This window comes from Cottoperca gobio, chromosome 6 (genome assembly GCF_900634415.1).
Source record: "Cottoperca gobio chromosome 6, fCotGob3.1, whole genome shotgun sequence".
NCBI lineage: Eukaryota > Metazoa > Chordata > Actinopteri > Perciformes > Bovichtidae > Cottoperca > Cottoperca gobio.
Genome location: NC_041360.1, coordinates 8,459,095 through 8,479,871, shown reverse-complemented (window position 1 = coordinate 8,479,871; position 20,777 = coordinate 8,459,095). Strand labels below are relative to the sequence as shown.

Here is a 20,777-nt window from a genome sequence, read left to right as displayed (position 1 = left end):
AGGTTTGTGTGTCTCTGTAGACTTTGAAGGTGGTTATAGTCTCTGATTGGTACCCTGAGCTCATTTTCACTTTCATTACAAGTCTATCAATGTGAAACCGGATCTTGATGAAAGGCCCTCTGCAGACAATTGATCTCAGTAATGATGAAGAGGAGGGTAGGTCGGACATGCCACTTCTTCTTTCACAGGATTTTCTCAGAGGTGCTCGCTGGAGTGTGAACCAGTCAGTGTCGCAGTTTGATGGGCTAGTTAGATGTGTCGTGTGATGGATTGTTCTTAAAATGCTCTTGAAAAATGGTCTGCTGTGCATCAGCCAATTATGCATAAAAGCCTATGTGTACCCAGAGAATAGAGTACTTTCTCTGAACTAATTAATTAAATTTCTTTCTACTTTATTTTGCCCACAAAACTTCTTTCACAACACCCTAGCGGATGTTAAAAAAACGTTTTAGATCAAGTTTTCTTTTCAGTCAATTCAACCTAATCAAAGTGTAGAGGGGAAAAAAGATGGGCACAGGCTCAAATAGGGATTCAGTAATTGGCCTGTTTTGCATTTTTTCTCCAAGGATATTTAATTCACATGCCTGGCTTATAAAAGCTAAATTGTTTCAATTCTGAACTGATTGTGCCTGTAACACAAAAGGGAAGAAAAAAACATTGCCTTCTTCCCTCCTACGGGGTTATACTAAACCACTTATTTCAAACTAAACTGGATTATAGACAAAAGACACAAAGCTAGAATGCCTTGGTTTTCCTGCATAATAGAGCTATAGCACCCGGGCAGCCGTTGCCCGGCAGGTAATTAAACTTATGCTTTTGAATAGTAGACATTTTTAAGCGCAGGCATATTAGGGAGGATGCACGTGTTTGTTTATGCAATAGATAATAGAGTTGGGGTTCATGTTGCCTCTCAGTAATGTGTCCTCCAGATCATCTTTCGAGCACTTCCTGTTTGCATGCTGCCTGTATACTTCCTTGCTTTCACATTTATTTTCCTTGGAAAGTCAGAGCAGTTGGAAAAATAGGCCAAGAGGAGGAGCAGCGGGGTTACAAATGTGAGCTGAGGTGCAAACAAAGGGTTGTTTTATGTTCTCAATACTGGCCAAAGACTTTATTCTGCATAGAAAAAGGGAAATCTCAATGTGCAAGTGCAGCACAAGAATGTAAATGAGGCACCACCTCCTCCGTCCTCTGCCTAGACATATGGATGTGGTTAAGGTGGTGGTGTTTGAGGGTTTGCTGCGTCTGGGAAGAGTCAGGATTACATATCTGTTTGTCACTGGGCCAGGTGTGAGTATGTATGGGAGCGGTGCCAGGTTGTCGTCAGCACTTTCAGAGGTGGATGCAGAAAAACATGAAGCGCACCTTGTTGCCCTACGCACAGTGGACGCTTCACAGCAGGAACAAAACTGCTTTGCAGAATCAAAGGTACTGCACAAATCAACCATAAGCAGCAAATAAATTAGCTCTGAGGAGATTTGGGTGCTGGCGCAGTGCCTCATGCATTTCACACCCAATTTTGGATGACCCTGTTCGCTCTAAAAATAGAGCTTTCCTCTCAGTCTCTCCTGTAGAGTGCTCTCTTAGTTAACTTTGAGGCAGTGTCTCGTAAGCCCGCGCTTGGGCCAGAGCGGCGACTTGAGAGCTTGGAGAAGAGCCTCGTAAATCCAAGCTGGATCTCCCTGAAGCAGTGATTGAGATGTATTTACACTGCTCAACAAGCCTCTCTGGCAAAGTCTGCACAAAAAACAGCCCCTGGGCCTCTCAGACCACTTCAGCCCACTTCATCTCTTTGAAGAGTTTCTGCTCACCTGCTTGGATAGAAACCTGGCCACAGGACCTCTGTTTCTCCACTCCAGTGATTTTAGGGATTGACTCAAAGTGCACATTGAAACCTGGTGTGTGAGATTTGAAGAGGATAATCTGCATCCATCCATCCATCCCAAGAGTTCATATGAAGTTCAGATGACAGATATTCAGCATGGGCTGTAGGCTACTTTGTAAGGTCATGGCACTGGTTTTCTTTGGGAGTCACTTTAGTGTAATTAAAGTCTATTTCAGTTTTTTACAATATTTGATGAACATGTTTATGTGTACACACATGCCCAAACAATTAGCAGTTTGTTTGGAACTTTTTATTGTTTTGTAAATGTACATGCAATATATTATTTTAGACCTCATATGATATGAACGATATCTTGTGATAAATAAAACAAATCAAAATGATAGTATTTTGTAAAATATTGAAGAGGTTTGATATTTTGTTAAATACGCTTATTGCAGAGAGTTAGATACGAAGATTGATATCACTCTTGTGTCTGTACAATTAATATGAAGTTACAACTAGCCACCGGTTAGCTTAGATTAGCACAAAGTTAGCTTAGCTCTGTCCAAAGGTAACAAATTCCTCTTACCAACACTTCTAAAGCTCACAAAATCACACATTATATCTTGTCTGTTTACTTTGAGCAAAACACAAAGTATGCAAAATGCCGTTGAGGTTTTGAAAGGGCCTCTGACTTTCGTGTGCTAATTCTTTAAGAAAAATTAGGCTAGCCAGCTGCTAGCTGTATCTTTGTCATGCAGTCAACAGTACAGAAACTTTCAGCATAAATGGGAACAAGTGTTGAAGTGTTTGTGTTTGTTTTAAGCACGTCTCAGTGGTTATTCCAACATAGATGCTGCATTCTTGTGTGTCACTGAGGGCTAATTAAAATGAATGACATAGGCATGTATTATTCTTTGTTCAACAGGAAATGGGCTTATTTATTATTATTTTTCCTAGACCATTCAACCATAAGGTTTTGCTTCACGAGCCATGTGCTCATTCGAACTGGCGAGTTTCAGTTTCTCACATTGAATTTTCACATGAAAACATTTTTTTTTTTGGAACTTTCATGTTATCAGTATCTGTATATACCTACAGATGTGAGTAATTTTCTTTTTTTATTTGTATTGGTATTGGGATCATTACAATTGTTTAGCATATACTCCACTGTTTTGGATTCAGTTGCCTAGTTGTGGTCTTTAGTTTTTATGTCCAGCATCCACTGGCATGGTGGGTTTCTATCTAAATTAGATTCATAATGGCTAACTGGTAGAAATGGCTGACCCATTAGGTTCCTCCCTGCACAGCACTTTGATTGTATACTCTTGATTTACTGTTATTAAATGCTATCCAATAATATTTATCAGAGTTCTAGCTTGATATATATTCTTACCATACAAATTACTACTTTACTATATGCTGTCTTCCCCTAGAATTCAAGTTTCAAGTTTTATTTGTCAAATATAGGTTAACAAAGCCATCTCACGGTGCACCGGGATTCATGCAGAGCTGACCGTAACACACTGACAGTGGCTCAAATTAATGAGTAATGGTGATGTGGATTGAAACGATGACCTTTTGTTGCCTAGCGACCAAATAACTTCTTCAGCAGCGGCTTATCATCATGAAATACTGCGCTGCGGGTTGTTGTCAGGTCTCCACCGAAGGTCTTGACAGAACTGACCTTATACAAATAGTTATGTGAAATATTTTCAAAAACTACTATGAATATTGTTTACTAATATTCAGCTCCACGTGTTGTACTTTAGCCACACAAGTGCACCAGTCTCATTTCCTGTTGCCTGTGTTGAGCTGCAGCTCGTTGTATTAGCGGTGATCCTTAGCAGACAACAAAGCAGTCAAATGTCCCCAGAGGTTACTGAAGCCTCTATTCACATATACAATCTGTAAAGGACAATGGGCAGGGGAGACAATCAATAGAAAGATTATGATCACAAAGGAGACACGTTCGTGCCCTTTGGTATGTGGATATGGAGAAAGATCACGTTCAGTGGAATATAAGTAACGTGAAGTTAGGCCTTTGTTACCTTGGGTGTAAGTGTAAATAATGAAAAAGGAATTAAACCAACACAAATCTAGGACTATAATGCCCTGACAATTTAGATTCAGACATTGCTGCATAGTGCTTGTATTAAAATTTTTGTTGCGTTCTGTGAAATATTTCTTGTTTTAATGTGTTTTTGAGGCACTATACAAGTTAGTACTGCAGGACATGTGTGGACATTGCTCTGCATGCTTAGGCTGCTGTATGGAAAAAAAAGCTCTACATTTTTCTAAGTTGGATTTCCAACATGAGGACAATAAGAGAGGTCAGTTAGTCTTAACACTGGAAAATGCTTGTGGGGAAATATGTCCAGTTTTCTTTCAATGCTTTGCCGGCAAAGTATTAAACAACCAAACACACTATAAATATTTCATGAGCGTTTCTACATAGCATTTGAAAAAGTGTTTAATATCTGTAAGTGTCTGTAATATGATGAATGGTTTCAAATAGTGGTGTTTGTTTTGATATGTCTATAGAGGCCACAGAAGAAAAATGTGTGCATGAATGGAAAGTTTTGATGTAAGGTCACCTTCATCTATAAACAATTGATGAATTGACTCAGTGTGAATATTCTGGCTTTAATAAAAGCTGGTGTGCTGTCTTTTCTTCTTAGTTGGCTAGAAAAGTAGTTTAAAGAGTCGATAACAAAATAGAAAAAGATGGCACTGAACTCATTTGTTCTTGCTTCATAGGCATCCTTAAAGGTCACAGCAGCCAGAACCAAAAAATGTAAAAACATTAAAGCTACTGTTTAATAAACACTATCTTATTTGTCCTTCAACACTATTTTTGTTCCAAATGGCTTTATGCAGCCGTACTGTTGTCACTATGTAGTTTACATTTTATTCTTGAGAGTTAAAATGATGTAAGGATGTAAGATCGGGCATTCCTTTGATAAATCAGAGCCCCGGTCAGAGTTAATATAAAGGTCCATGGGTATTAAATATTAGCCAGCTACCTAGTTACCAGCCAGAAAACTAGCTTTGGCTTGATGTTCTCATATGTGCAGTATATTTTCTCCAACAGTCGCTCTTTTCCTTTCCAGTGGATTGAGGGTTTGATCACTGTTTCTGTGTTTTCTTTGTCCTTCAGAGAAAGAACGTCCACCTGCTGCTGAATGTGTTTTTGCTGGCAGCCTGGGGAGCCGTCCTGTTGGCCTGCCGCTTCTACTGGATGGGTAACAAACCTCCCAACTTCTCCAACTCCGACAACCCGGCAGCCGACTCACCCTCGCTCCTCACCAGGACTGCTAACCTTTTCCTACCTGCCTGCCATCAACTTTTGGCTTCTCCTTTGCCCTGACACGCTCAGCTTTGATTGGTCAATGGACGCCCTGCCTTTGATCAGGAGTCTTGCCGATTGGAGGAACTTTCACACGGCAGTCTTCTACCTTGGATTGCTCTTGCTGGCTTGGTTCAGCCTGTGGACGCACCAGACGGCTAAAGGCAAGGAGACCAATGGCAAAGCGCATCATTACACTAATGGCAGAAATGGGAACAGTAATGGACACAGTTATCAATATAACAATCATGAACATATGAACAATTCCCACACGGACACTCATATTAATAGTGCACAGAATGGTACCAAAAAGCACTATGAGAGCAGGACTCCACTGCCCACCACTGAAAACGTTGTGGTGTTCTCTCTAGGCCTGTTGGCTATCCCTTTCCTCCCTGCCACAAACTTGTTTTTCTATGTGGGGTTTGTGATAGCAGAGAGAGTACTGTACATCCCCAGCATGGGCTTTTGTTTGCTGGTAGCAGTGGGGATGAGGTCTCTGTACGTCCGTCTGCGACGCAGGTCCTCCAGGGCGATGTTGGTGTACTGCAGCGCTGCCGTGGTCCTTCTTTTCGGTGTTAAAACTGTTTTGAGGAACAGGGACTGGAAGAATGAGGAGATGCTCTACAAGTCAGGGATTTATGTCAATCCTGCTAAAGGTAAGGCCCTTTCATTCAAATCAGCATGCACACAGGTGCAACCGCTCTAACATGTGCACATTTTTATACACTTTTGTACAAATTCCCACATGAAAACTTCTTTCCAACCATCATATTTCCTTGTCTGAATAGTAGACAAAGTCTTAGGTTTTGAATTTGATATTGTGTGCATGTCTCTCTATTGCCGCGCTGAATTATTCAAAGTCAAGCTGCTTCAAAATGTCTTCTGTTCGTCACTCAGCCTTACCACAGCCTTCTCGGTGCCTAACAAGTAAAATGGGCTAAATGTATTCTTAACAAACACTTGCTTTTCCATTTGTTACAAGGAATACAACAGAGTCGTCCCTCTTTATCACACGTCTTCTCATACCCAGCATGCAATCTTTTTAATGACACCAGATGCCCTGTCTCACTTGGAAGGGCACCATCACCCGTCCCTGATTGGCACCTGTAAACTGCAGATAAATATTCAATAGCCTTCACATTCAAGGTCATCAGACATAGATTTCTATCCAAAGTTGTGAGAGCTGCTGAGGAGAGAAGCAGGGCAGGGTACTCGCAAGAGGGACACGTTGTGTTAGCTAATTTCCCTTTCAAATTCTGAACGGAGCTGAGGCGTGACAGCTGTTTGTTTTGGCAGGCCGTCAGCCGAACAGAGCAGCAGTAATGTCCCCGACTCACATTCATTACTGCTAACATGAGATTTGAACAGAACCCAAGCTCAAACACAGACGCACTCATTGGATTGTTTGACCTGTGAAAATTCAGGACGCGTGAAGCAACTCTTTCCTATTAAAGATACTTCATAAATTCTGCAAGCACAGTTGAATGAAGGACGCTCGGGTTGTTTTTCCTGACTGCTTCTGTTTATACTGAATATTCTTCTGGGACTACATAGATGTTATGATTTTCAACAACTAAATACTGTAAATACATTGCTTAAAGGCACGCTGCATATTTTAGCACTTTAAACGATGCAAACAAAAGCAGTAAGAGCTTGGATTTTGTCTTCCTATTCAATATGTGTTGTGCCGATGCACGAAGAAACAATATAACACAACACTATAGATAACATTCATTCTGTGAATCATTATTGCATGTCAAGTTCGTGCAGATTATAAAATAACCTTAAAAAACAGATCAATGATGATATTATGTTACATAGCAATCGCCATTGGCTACTATTTTCACATCCAATTAATTAAATTTAATTGGATGTGAAAATCCAATTTTCGACTCTTACAACCTGTGCACAAAATGTATAAAACCTCTTAGCAACCTTATTCCATTATGTCAGTTGCTGCCATTCAAACACTAATTCCATTAGCTGTGCAATAGCACGGTGGTGGTCTTCCTTTCATACATGCACCTGTCATCGAAATGACTGGTGCTTTTGGCACAAACCTCCCCTGGTGCGTCATCTCTCATAATGTCTTTCTCTTTAGAGGTTAAAAACCCTGAAACCCTTGTGTGTATGGGGCTGAGAGTAACAAAAGAAAAGTATTACTTGCCACAGAAATGCCCTCTGTTGCTGCTTTAATCTAAAAGCTTTTACAGATTCTGAAAAAGTTATGAAAGAAGTTTGGCTGTGACACAAATGTTCTTTTTTATTCTGTTTGATTAACTTTTCTTTTGGAACCTGTCAGCATGGGGCAACCTTGGAAATGTCCTAAAGAGCCAGGGTGAGATGGAGGAGGCTGAACAGGCGTACAGAAATGCCCTCTATTACCGCAGCAATATGGCCGACATGCTGTATAATCTGTGAGTTTGTATTTCATCGTACTTTCGTGCCGAGCTTTCTATTTTCTAGGGCTGTACTGAATAGTTTGAAGCTTCATTCATAACGTTGACTTTCAAATTCTAAATAAACATTTGAATGTTGTGCAGCATCTTTCTTTGTTTTACAAAAGATTAGGTTGCACTAATATTATAAGTATTATACTATTTGTAGAATTAAATTCCAGTGGTGGCTGCATAGGATCCAAACATTAGCAAGTCCAAAAGTCAAAATTGAAAGAATTATAGATGTAATCATTTCAAAAATCATTAATAAATGGTCAATTGATAGGTAATAATACTTTTTTTAAGTAGTTATTGTACTGTTTATGTAATGTTTACGAATTATTAGTAATGCTATAATTTGTTATTTTAACAATTTATTGTTGCACACCTTAGAACATTTTAGATACTATATTAAGTGTGTGCTAATGATTACCAAATTATTTGTAAACCTTTTTAAGAAATGTTTTGGAAAAACATAACATAGGAAGATGGACCAGATATGTGATATAACTATTACCTAAAATAAAATATCTCTCAATTTACCACTTTTTAATTATGTTTTTTTATAAAGTGTTACCTATTGTTTGTTCTCCCAGTTGCCGCACACGAAGGGAGGCACACACTTGTATAAACGTGACGGTCCAGATACAATCTAACAACAGCATTTTCAACAACAGACATTCAAAGTTTCATTTGATTTTCTTTGAAGTGCTTCTCCACTAATAGCAGTTTCAATTAGTGTGTGTGTGTGTGTGTGTGTGTGTGTGTGTGTGTGTGTGTGTGTGTGTGTGTGTGCGTGTGCGTGTGCGTGCACGTGCGTGTGTGTGTGTGTGAACAAATGGACGAGTTCTACGAGTTTTACACGCGTGTGTCCATTGATAAGAGCTGTTCTCTCAGAGAAAGTGCCGCCTTGTCTTGTTTTCCCCAGAGGGCCGTCTGTCTGACAGGGTTATTAATGGTGCTGTTTTAGCCTGAGGGGGAAACACAAAACATCCACAGCCGACACTCAAAGTGTGCTCAAATGTCTGTGGTTTGGTAAGATCTAAATCTTCCTCTTCACTTTTATCAGCTGCTTCTGGTCTTGTCTAATCCTCACAGAGGCTTTTTAACTTTAGGTGGAGACACTCAGGGTGAATATGGTAAACACTTTTAACTAATAGTTACCAGCTTGAAACTTCCTGAGTTGATTCTTTACATTAAGGCCATTTCTTTCTGTATTACTATTTTTAAATATACAAATGAGGCATTATGTTAAATATGTGCTAATTTGCAGAACAGAAATCTGAATATTGGATAAAGCCAGGTTCAACTGTCTTGGCTCATTTTGTTGACATATGAGGGTCAAAGGTTTTTTACAGAGGGAATTCATTTTGTAAATGTCTTTCTATTATTACATAAATCAGAAAATACTTTCAACAGTCAAAAATTTGTGTTTAGGTATTAAACCATACAAATATAAATCAGGCTATAAATGGTATATGACAAAACCCCTTTGTAGAAATGTTCAGAATATAGGTAGTTATGGAAGTGTAATGAAAGCTTGAATAAATGCTTTCTGGCTCAAAGTGTGACAAAAAACTCATTTGGAGAAAGACCTTTAAAGACATGTATTGTAAAACACCATACATTTGAAAGATAGTACAGGTGAATAGGGTACAACATTTGAACAAATAGACATCCTCATGAAACATCCCCAGTTGATTACAAATGTTAAGACTTCCTTTTTTTATTACAAGTATGCAAATGAGACATTATGTAGTCCTAACTTTTGGTGAATTTAGAAGAAATCCACAGACGCAAATAGACAAAGTTTAGTAACATAAACACCTGAATGTGTGTTTTGGATGTTTTCTTTCCTGTAGTCTGAAAGAAGACATGTTATGAAGGTAAAATAGCCCAAAATCTCCAAATTGAATAGTGCATGAAAAACAATGTTTTTGCCTGAAGAGTCTCACATCTCCTCTTTAGAACTCTAAACTTCCTGTTACATCTTTCTTTTGTTTCTTTCAGCGGTTTGCTGCTACAGGAGAGCAACAAGTTCTCTGAGGCGCTCCACTACTACAAGCTAGCCATAGGGAGCCGGCCAACTCTGGCTTGTAAGTACAGCTCTTCTTTTTTTTTTTTTTTGACAATCTCCAGCTCCTGTGGTTGTGGCTATGCTGTGTCCAGGCAACAGTGAACACAGGCTGTGGTTATGTGAAGGGAGAGGGAAAAGGTGGGAAAGGGCAGTGGGTATACAAACGGTTATAACAATCAGCGCAGCTGCCGGACTGGCCTTCAAAGTCATGATATCATTTATTATGAATTCATGCCGTGACTCTCATTCCATTTTATCCTTCCCACTACATCTACTTTATTCTCTCAGTTTTCAGCTGGTCTCTCCCTCTTCTTTGCTCATCACTCTTCCTCTCCTGCCCGTGAGAATCCACCAAATAAATTCCTTGCTTCTTATGGAATTTTCCACTCACTGTCATCTTTCAAATTAGCTCCCCATTGTTTTGGGCATCAGTCAATGAAGGATAAACGGAGAATCTTAAACGTCTCTTCCTTTCTTGCCCCGGATTAATTATCGACCTAATCAAGATCACGGTGAGACTAGAAAATGTCCTTTCAGCGTGCAATTATCCAATCTGTTATAACCGATAACAAGGTTAATTAATTACCTCAAGCAGCAGACATGTTGAAGGCAGAATTATAATGTGACACTTAAAAGCGTTTTTCAAGGTTGAACCATTACTCACCTACTCGCCTAATTGGGAGCTTAACACTGCAAACAGTAGCATTTGTTTTAATTTAATATGCAGAGCTATGCTGATTTGTGATAAAGTGCTATTGATTTCGGTCGCATTTTTCGCATACAGAAAATCAGTTAAGAAGGTGGAATTGGAAAAACTTGCAGTTGTCTATCTTTAGTTTTTCTTATCTGTTTGGCTTTCAGTGCAGATCCATGCAATGGAAAAAAAAAATACTATTTGTGTTACCATCTATTGCAACACCTTGAAGCACAGATAAGACGAGCAGGTGTAATGATGTGGAATAACAACATGTGAGCTTAAGGATAGAAGAGGAAGAAGATCGCTTGTTTGATTGGGGGTAAAAACGCTGTTTGGTTCTAATCCACCCCTTTAACTTGATTATACGTCAACAGCCTGCCAAAGAGCCTTCCAGATTGATCTGCTGTAACAAGTTAATTTATTCAAACAGCCAGACTTGATAGGGAGTTGTTTAGAGAAGCAAGTCCACAGAGACTAATTACTCTCCAACTGCATATTGATTATTAGATGTTGTCTTTGACTGCTCAAGGAAAAGTTTAGCAAGCATTCAAAGTATCTCACAGGATGTATGTAAAGGTCAAACTTACAGCAAAGCATTAATACGATCAACAGGGGTTTATTGTTCCACCTCAAAACTGTAATACATATAGAAATCTTGCACCATTGATCTCTGAGGCTTCCAGTCAGTGAGAGACACTTACGTAAAGACATTTAAGGATGATGGTTGTAGAGTTAGATTTGGTGAAAAATGCTTTTCTCTTTTAGGGATCTCTTAACAACAGTGATGTTGATAGGTACACGTTATAATGATGTGTTCAAAAGTAATCTTGTAAAATGCCCAAAGGAAAGTAAAGATGGTGAAGCATCGGACTCCAAATGTAAAAGAAAACTTGAATAGTTCTGAAGTGGAGGTACTGCTGCAGAAAGCAAACCAGCTGCGTCTTTAGTGGTGTCAACATAGAAGCGTTGGAGTGTTAGTGTTCTGCTTATTTATTTTAATAATGCTTTGTAAAATAATGAATATCATTACTATAACATATTATAAATGCTAAAATATTATTAGAATTGATATATCATATATTACACACCTGTAGAATTGAGGAAAATGCAATAACTAATTATTTATGCACAAACACGTCAGCCCTCGAATGTGCTCTTGAGTGTTCGTACATTCTGTTCTCACCTAAGAACAAGTCCCAAAAAGGAAAGAAATTGGTAAATGTCAGAATCTTTGTTAAAGCTGCGTAAGTGAGTTTTAAGAAAAACATTTCTTCTTAAGAACCGTTGCTGAATGAAGCCCAATGATTCCAAGCAGCAAGGATTCTACTTAACTAATTCACCAGCCCTTAATAAACACATACATAAACAAATCTTCATTAAATCCACAATACAAACAAACTGATGCAAGCTGAACTTAAGTGCTCAGCCAGAACTAACACTGCTCTCCATGTTTTGTTTTCCCAACAGCGGCCTACTTGAACACAGGCATCATCCTGATGAATCAGGGTCGCCTAGATGAGTCCAAGCGCACCTTCCTGACCTGCGCTGACATCCCAGATGAGAACCTGAAGGACCCCCACGCCCACAAGAGCTCAGTCACCAGCTGCTTGTACAATCTGGGCAAGCTGCACCATGAGCAGGGACACCAGGAGGTAACGACCCAAAATTATATTTCACATTTTTGCATTGAAAATCCTTAGAAATACATGTATATACAAAATATTGCAGCGTGCTGGGAACTATATTGGCGTGCTTAGGACTTAGACAGCAAATGCTGAGTTACACTCATTTTTATAACTTACATATTTATTTGAAGTAAGTAGAAATATAGTGGCATTGTGTTATTTGACTGTGAAGGACCCATTGCTCAGCACAATATACAATAAAGGAGTTCAAAGGGTGTTCCTTTAGGTGCAGCACATGCTGGAAAATGTAAAACCATAGTGAATTGAGATAAGATGCAGGCTGTTGCCCAGGAGCTTTTGGGGTGCTGAGAAAATGCTCAGTTTTATATGGACATGTTCCACAATTGCTTGTGTCATAGGGGACTCAGTGTTTTGTGCAGACAATCCTCGGGCTGTTTCTTACAAATGTGCTCTCTTTGATGCCCCTAAAGGCCTACAGTGCTAGCTAAAGTAAACGCTTTTCCAATGCTGCACATTTGTATTGTACATAAGCACTGATGCTGCTGTTTCAATCAGGATTGAAGCAACGGTACTGCAGATTTAATAAGAACTTTTATAAATGTTGGCATGCTGGAGAAAGAGAGCACTTCCTCCCGACCTCTAACCGCAACATTTGCTTCAGCAATAAAGTAGTTCCAGCTCATTCTACCGTTTAAATTGCGAGGGACTCTGAGGTGAATCGCTAGGACCTACACTCTATACATACCAGAGTCAATATGTGACACCGCTCTAGTCGTCTTAACAGCCGTGACACTGAGGATAGACCCTTTCTGCTCCACTGTGTATGAACCAGCGACCCCCAATTCCACGCTGTGTATTCACAGTGACTGGGCCCCGGCTGCAGGGGAGGAATGACTAGTTACCACAGCGCCAGTTTCTCTGGCGGGGCCTCTGCGCTCTCTAATGCAAACATCCCCCCACCTTCTTTTTTATTTTGTTTGTTTCATTCACAGGAGGCCCTCACAGTGTTTAAAGAAGCAATACAGAAAATGCCAAGACAATTTGCACCACAGAGCCTCTACAACATGATGGGTAAGAGCTGCTTTTGTTTCCAGACCACATGCATAAAAGTTGTTGTTTTTAAGTCATGGAAAAATAACAGACAGTGAATATAAGAGTCAAAGGGTTATGTTTGGAGGTTTTTTCGAGAAAATGGTTTTATGCAATATTCGTTATCTTCGCTCAGAAGGTAATGTTTCAGGCTCGGTTTGTCAGCAGGGTTGCTTAGTGGAAGGGTGTAGCATGGACCAAGGAAGAACCCATTACGGGTCGGTACACAAATTATGTTTCACTTTCATTAACATTGCAAGATAGGACATTCGTGCTGCTTTCATTTGGTGTCGGAAAAATCGTAAACAATTTGTGGGAAAATTCCCCTCGAGTCGGAACAACAAATCTAGAAAAGCTACGACGTGTGGTTTAAATGCTTCTTTGTAGCGTCCATGTTGTTTCCACATTACAACTTAAAGCTCATCAACACACCAAAATCGGAAAAACGACTTCCCAACTCAGGAAATGTGACCATCTGATGAGCATGTGAATGCACCATCGGCCTTGGCAGAGGTCTGCGCTCTCCCATTGCTGTTCTGGTATTTATTCCATTGTTGTGTGTTTACTAATTGCAAGAAAAACCCATTAGCTGTTTGACACTTGCAACTTCGAATGTGGGATAGCCCAGGGCGCACTAACACCCACTGTGGAGCAGGGATATCCCAGACTTTTATGAATTTGCCCCAAAAACGCATATATATATAAGTATTAGTTGTGTTTATAATAATAATAATAGTGTTTTTAATTGTCTGTTTTTTTCCATGAATGATTAAATATTTTCATATGCAGAAAAGAATAAATCAAGCATTTGTCTTCCCGCTAGTGCAGAATTCAGAAGACGTTGACCTTAGGGTTCACATTTCCAGTTGTGAATGTTAAACCCGGAGCTTATCGTAAGCCCTTGCTTATTAGATATGAAGATGAAAACTAGGTTAAGCTTTCTGCAGCCTTGTGTTTAGGTTAAGCCAGGGTTAAGATATGCAGCAAAAAGTTTTAAAGGAGTGTTAGAATAAAGTAGATTGTCAAAGAAATTATAAAATCAGTGATAGACATCAAGCAAACATATCCCAGTTTGAAACAGCGTTTGGAGACAGTAGTAAACTTTACAATATCATGTTGAACAGAGTTAATTTGCTTTCCACTACAAGCCAGTTTGTTAGATTACAGCTGGAGAACAGCTGCTTTCAGGCTCATTATAGCTGCTTTTTTTCTCTCTGTCTCCCTCCTGCTTTCTTTCTCACTCTCACACATACATAGCTACACACACACACACACACACACACACACATACACACACACACACAGACACGAAACCTAGGACGTCTGTAATTCAGACTTGGTAGTGCCACCGGTTCGTTTATGTGTTGGCAAAATGCAATTTGACAGAGCTACCAAGATTATGTCAAAATGTTGATGAAAGCTCCAGTCACTGTTAAGCAGCAGCACTTTGTCTGTAATGGAGGCACTGAGCCAGATATCTGTGATTTCTGCAGCTTAGCGTTGTTTCCTCGCTGAACTGATTTGCACATTTGGCACACCTGCCCTTATATATCTCCAATTTCCGTTCGCTGCGCTGCTCACATGCTGTTTGTCAGACGCAAAGGAGCAGCAGCTTTCATCAGAGGCAGACCTGGGTGGTAATCTGCACCCTGCTGGTCTCGCTCCAGCACTCTCTGGTGGGCCGAGGAATGTTCCACTCCGAGGAGCTGCTTTTCAGCTCCTTGGATTCGATGTCACTTCTAATTGCACGTTGACGTTTGCGCTAATCTCATACAGACGTCTGCTGCAAGTATTTTAGCCGTGTTTAAACACCTCAACTAATGAAGCGGTCATATCAAAACAACCCTGTACATAAAAGGTTTTTTTTTAAATAGCTCAGTGCCACGGGGGAGGTGGTACATCTCAGATCCAGATAATCCTGTCCGTTAAACACTTTGACAATTTTATTAAACTGAAGTTATTCAGTAGTATATAAATCGCAGTTTGGAATAAGGAATGAAAATGAGGATAGGAATCCTTAAAATACAAAAAGAAATACATAGATATATGTGTTTTCTTTTTAAATAAAGGGATTTCAGAGCAAGTGGAGACAAGTGCAGGGACACATAGACAGCCAACAGAGATAATACAGTATGATAAAAAAAACTGAAGAATAAAACATGGGTTCAAACTGATGGGGATGTAGTAGGGAAAAAAGGGAGTCCAGAAAAAATATATTTGTATGGTGTGTGTGTGTGATCGGCATAATGTGTGTTTTCCTTTTATGTGTAAAGGAAAGAAATAAATGAAGAGGGAAAAATAGTATGCAATTAAAAAACAAATAAGTAATTAAATCATATATCATTTATCATTTATAAGTGTGTGTGTTAGGGTTTTTTTTCCCCCAAAGTTATAGTTACTTTCATATTTTGTGACTGTATGGAGATCAAATTTGCAAAATCTTCTAATCCATTAGCTGTTGACAAGGACATTTGGGATTATATAGATACAATGTTATGGATTTCCAACTTTGAAATCTGAAACATAAGGCTGTGCTGATGGATATCATCTTGAAAATATATTCCTATGTATTGCTTTACATCTCAGAGGGAGGCAGTTCTTAAGCCTGGAGCTTTCCTTTTGTTCACAATAAGAGGAAGTCAAGTCTTAAATGTGATGTATGTTACATGCCTGTGTTAAGAGGTATTTGCTGTAAAAGGAGAAAGTGTGTTTTCGAATCATTAAAGGTTTTGACAAGGAGTTGCGTTTAGGCATGTGACACCTGTTGTTTATCACAGTTTCCTATCAGGGAAGTGATTAGTCCTAATCCTCTCAGAATTAAAGTGTCAGTCCGCTCTAGCCTAAACAACCTGTCCACTCAAGTTCTTGTGAAATCTTAACAACTGGGATACATTCAGTTTATTTCTCCTAATATGCAATAATGTTGATTTTAACTGTGTTGTGTCCAATTACCAGCCGATGTTGTTTAAATTCTTGCAATAATACACATGTTATAGGACGGCTATGAAAGAGAGCGTATTGTTTTTTCAGGTGTGAGCAGGCAGAGGGTCAGATCTTGCGGTGGGGGAGGTATCTGATGATGTCAGGGAGAGTGAGGGAGTGTGTTATAAACTCAGTAATATTCTAGTTTTTTACATCACACTGAACTCTGCTTGTTTCAGTTTTTTAAGAAGTACATTCACTGATTGTGTATCACAGGTTTGCGGTTGTAAAAAAAACCATAGAAAGTAAATCATTGTAAAAAAAACCCATAGAAAGTAAATCATTAATTGTTTCTGCAGCATCAGTGTCGCACTCTAAAACGGTAACATCTGAATTCTCTTCGCTCAGTGTGGGGTGTGAGGCCTGTATCCTGCCACTCTGGACTGAGGTCTGGTCTCACTGCTGCTCTGTCAGGGAAACTCTCATCTGAACAATGGAAAGATATGTGATGTCTTAACCTCTGACAGCTTGACCCCTGACTCAACTCTCACACTGCCCTCACAGGAGAGGCCTACATCAGACTGAACAAGCTGACTGACGCTGAACACTGGTACAGAGAGTCCCTGCGAGCCAAGCCAGACCACATTCCTGCACACCTTACCTACGGCAAACTCCTGGCTATGACGGTAAGACTTTGATTGTTGTGCTATCCAAGCTTGTCCTGCCTTTAACCTACCTTTTGTGTTCGGGCCAAATTTGACCTGTTTCAAGTTTGTATTTATTGGAACAAGGCTTCACAACAGCTATACACATGTTTCAGTATTTAATTGCATTTGTACGGTCTCTAAAAAACAGTGTGTGGTATTCTGGATCAAATCTGAAGGTAAATGTGTTCTTGGACCACAGAAAAAAAAAAAAGCAATTGTAGATTGTGTGGTTATGAATGGATAACAAGTTAGGAATGAGATAAAACACTATGTTGGGTTAAAATAATTGTTTTTGGAGTGTTTTGTGACAACAACAAAAAAAGGTCAAATTTGACCTGCCAACTCAAAAGGTACACGCCCCTTTCTAACACAATATGAGGGTTAAGGAGAGACTAAGTTACACAAGTTATAAGTTGACTATTTCTGCCGTTCGACAGTGTCGTCTGACTTGTTACCCTGGACCAATTATCATTCTCTACCTGTACTCTCAGCTCTTTTCCATTTCTTTTTTAATACACTCTCTTTCACCTCCACTGTTTTTTCATCAGTTCTCTCCAGCTCTTTACTGGTGGTCGTAATGTCTTCCTGAAATCTCTACAGTTAATCAATAGAGTGTGGGTGAGCGAGAGGGAAAAGATTGGAAAAGAGTAAGCATGAGAGAACAACGCCAGAAGCTTGTCACGTTGTGTATCTCAAGATGCTCCTGTCTGACACAGGAATAGAACTTCCTGATTACAAACCTAGTCCTGGCTGCCCCTTTTTTGGTCCGTGTAACTAGGTCTTACAAACTAGCTCAAAAAGCTGCATTCGCAACTTTAAGCTAAGAGCAAAACAGATTTCAGGCCTTAGCCATGTTTGCAACATTGCTCTTCAGGATAGAGAATTGAAATCACTGAACACTTTAAAGAAAGAAATTGACGTCTGCCCTGCATTTTTCCAGGACAGAGATAACATCCTCTCAGGGTCACACAGCTGACCTGGGTTTCAACAACCAAAGAAAATGGCATTTGTGTGGAAAGGTCTCACGGGCAGAAGCAGTTTCCAGTGTCACCGGGTTTCAAATATAAAGCTACTGCCAGCATCTGGTTAGCACTTAGCACTTGAAAAAGCTAACTTGGCTCTGTCTGAAAAAAAAAATCCACCAACAAGCATCTCTAAAGCTCTCAACAATTGACACGTTGTAGCTCATTTGTTTAATGTGTACAAAACCCAAAGTGTAAAAATGACAGACTATTTCTTGGCCAGACTCAGTAACATCTGGCACATGGCTTGTTCACTTGTTTGCTGAGAGTCAGTTGAGAAGATTAATACCGCCCCCAAGTCTGTAGGGTAAATGTGAAGCTGGAGCCAGGACACACTTAGCTTAGCATTAAGACTGGATTAAAGGGATAACAGCTCTGTCTAAAGCTTACAAACATCTCACTGATTAACACAATATATACAGTGTATATATATATAATATAGATATATATATATATATATATATATATATATATATATATATATATATATATATAAAAAAAATATGTGTACACTAGACATATATATATATATCTATATATATATATATATATATATATAGATAGATATATATATAGATATATAGATATATATATAGATATATATGTATGTATATATATATATGTAATGATTTTATATATACAGTATATATCTATATATAAATATGTGTACACTAGACATTACAAACATTACATTATATATAGATATAGATATATATATATATATATATATATATATAGATATAGATATAGATATAGATATATATATATATCTATATATCTATAGATATATAGATATATATATACCGTTTGTAATGATTTAATATATACACTAAATCCATACAAAGGTGGCTGGTGCTGTTAGACAAATTTTGCTGCCTTTGGACAGCTGTTTCCTCTATTTTCCAGTATTTGTGCTAATATAGGTTATTATGTTGGTGGTGGTAGCTTCATATTTACCGTACAGACATTAGAGTGGTTTAAATCATTTCATCTAACTCTAAGTTTGACAATGAAATGTCAAACTATTAATTTAATCTGATAATCGTGTTAATTCTTCCTCATGGTTGTCAAATATTTGGGCTCAATAATGCCATTACATAGGGTATCCTCTGTGGAGTAGTCTTACGGTTGTACATCATTTCGTGTTTAAATCAAATTGAGCTACTGCACCATACTAGATTGATTTTCCTACCCGTAGTCAGACTGATGATCATCTTAAAGAATGGTTCAGCTGACACCACAGATATAAGTCGCTTGTTAAGATGACATGAATTCCTCTCTGTGAGCGAGGAGGATCGACGGGAACAACACAATTCTTTAGAGGAGAGTGTTAAGACTTGGTGAAGTGGGCTCAGGGAAGAATTCAGTGGGCCGTGAAGAGAAAATCATTTTATATAAGAAAGTGTTATTGATTTTGGAGTAAAGTAGAGCTCAAACCTGCAGGGATAAATTTCTGTAGATATGTGACCATGATGGATGGTAAAGGATGCCATCAGAGGAGGGAACTCTTTATCCCTGAGAAAAATATTGAAATGTGTCTCAATGTTTCTACCGATGAATTTGAAGTAAGGGCAACCATCAGACTTGAAATTAGCATATGAGACCATATAAACGTATTAGAATAGTTTTTACTTGCGTAATAAATCAATTGAGAAATAGGGTCATTTTCTCATAGATTTCTATACAATCAGATTTCTTTTTCCAACCAGTGGAGTCGCCCCCCTGATTGGCTGTTGCAAAGAATGCAGGTTTAAGGCACTACCGATTTGGCTTCACTTTTCAGACCCAGAGGTTGCTGCTTGGGCACGGTGTAATGTATTTTTTTCCTGTTTGGCTGTTTATTGCTTCTGGGCCCGATGACAACAGCATTTAACTGTGATCAAAACCAGTCCAGGAAGTTAACCAGCCCACCAGCCCCCTGCTTCTTTCATCCCCTACCTCCGCGCTCCCTATGGCACCACTGCGAGTGATGAAGACGCTTCAGATACTGTCAGGGGTTTTTAGGTTCAGATCCCTGCGGGGGAGGTGGAGAGATAATGCTTGGCAGCAGGGTCAGAGAAGGGTGAGAGGAGGACGCTGGAGCTAGCTGAGCTTGTAGCTGAGGCGCAGAGAGTTGCTGTGATTTGTGGATTTTGTGAGGACAAAATAAGGGAGGAAGGGAGAGTTAATAACCCGATCAGTATCGTGTCCCCCTACTGCGCTGACCCCTCCACACCTCCGCTGACAACTACGGGAGATCGGTATGTGATTTGGGCTCACTGTAGCCTACACATCGCAGGTCAGAGATGGACACGGCCGCCCTGATGCTTGCAATATTAGATTCAGTCATCTACTTGTCATTTCCTCAGCTAATATGATACAGGCTTCATTCATAATCACCTCGGCATCAACAGAGCTAGAGCTACATCTGCAGTTTATCTGATGGTATCAGGAGATTTGAGGTGTGAGGCACGCACCAATAAGCTCAGCATGTGTGTGACAAAAGGGAGGATATTGTATCCACACAATGAGCCGACTAGAATGAGAAGTGGATATATTTAATGGAAAGTGTGGTTTGAAGGGTGGTTGGCATTTTGTTATTGACTTCCCATATTATTTTTGTCTTTTCAGCCCCCCTCCCAAAGCTAGTAGCCCTAAAGTGCTTTCAAATCAACAAAAAGGGAGTGTTGTCATGTCAGGAAATGTGGAAAGTGAGTGACAGCAAGCAGACTGTGGCTTTCATTGATTTGTATTGAATAGAGTGCCCTCCATTAGCACTCATGTCACATACAGTAGTTATTATTGTTTTTTGCCAGTTTATAATAGTTTTACTTTAGGAAGAGAAATCCTGTTTTGCAAAGAAATAACTAAACATGCATTTCCATTCTGACAGTTGAGTGAGAACAATCTAGTTTACCTTCATGATCCCTCAGCCCAGAACAGGTTTATCTTACTAATCCACATGCCAACACGGTAAACTAAGATGCATTGTGAACATGATAAATGTTTTACCTGCATGTTAG

At 39.3% G+C, this 20,777-nt stretch overlaps 1 protein-coding gene across 1 annotated transcript in view; it reads left to right on the top strand.

The window, feature by feature from the left end:
* Positions 1–20,777, top strand: part of tmtc2b (transmembrane O-mannosyltransferase targeting cadherins 2b) — a 94,595-nt gene that overhangs the window by 54,437 nt on the left and 19,381 nt on the right. Inside the window, 7 exon segments of the mRNA XM_029434285.1 lie at positions 4,986–5,141; positions 5,143–5,833; positions 7,480–7,594; positions 9,626–9,711; positions 11,857–12,041; positions 13,028–13,106; positions 16,611–16,732. Coding sequence (XP_029290145.1) covers positions 4,986–5,141; positions 5,143–5,833; positions 7,480–7,594; positions 9,626–9,711; positions 11,857–12,041; positions 13,028–13,106; positions 16,611–16,732 — 1,434 coding nt within the window.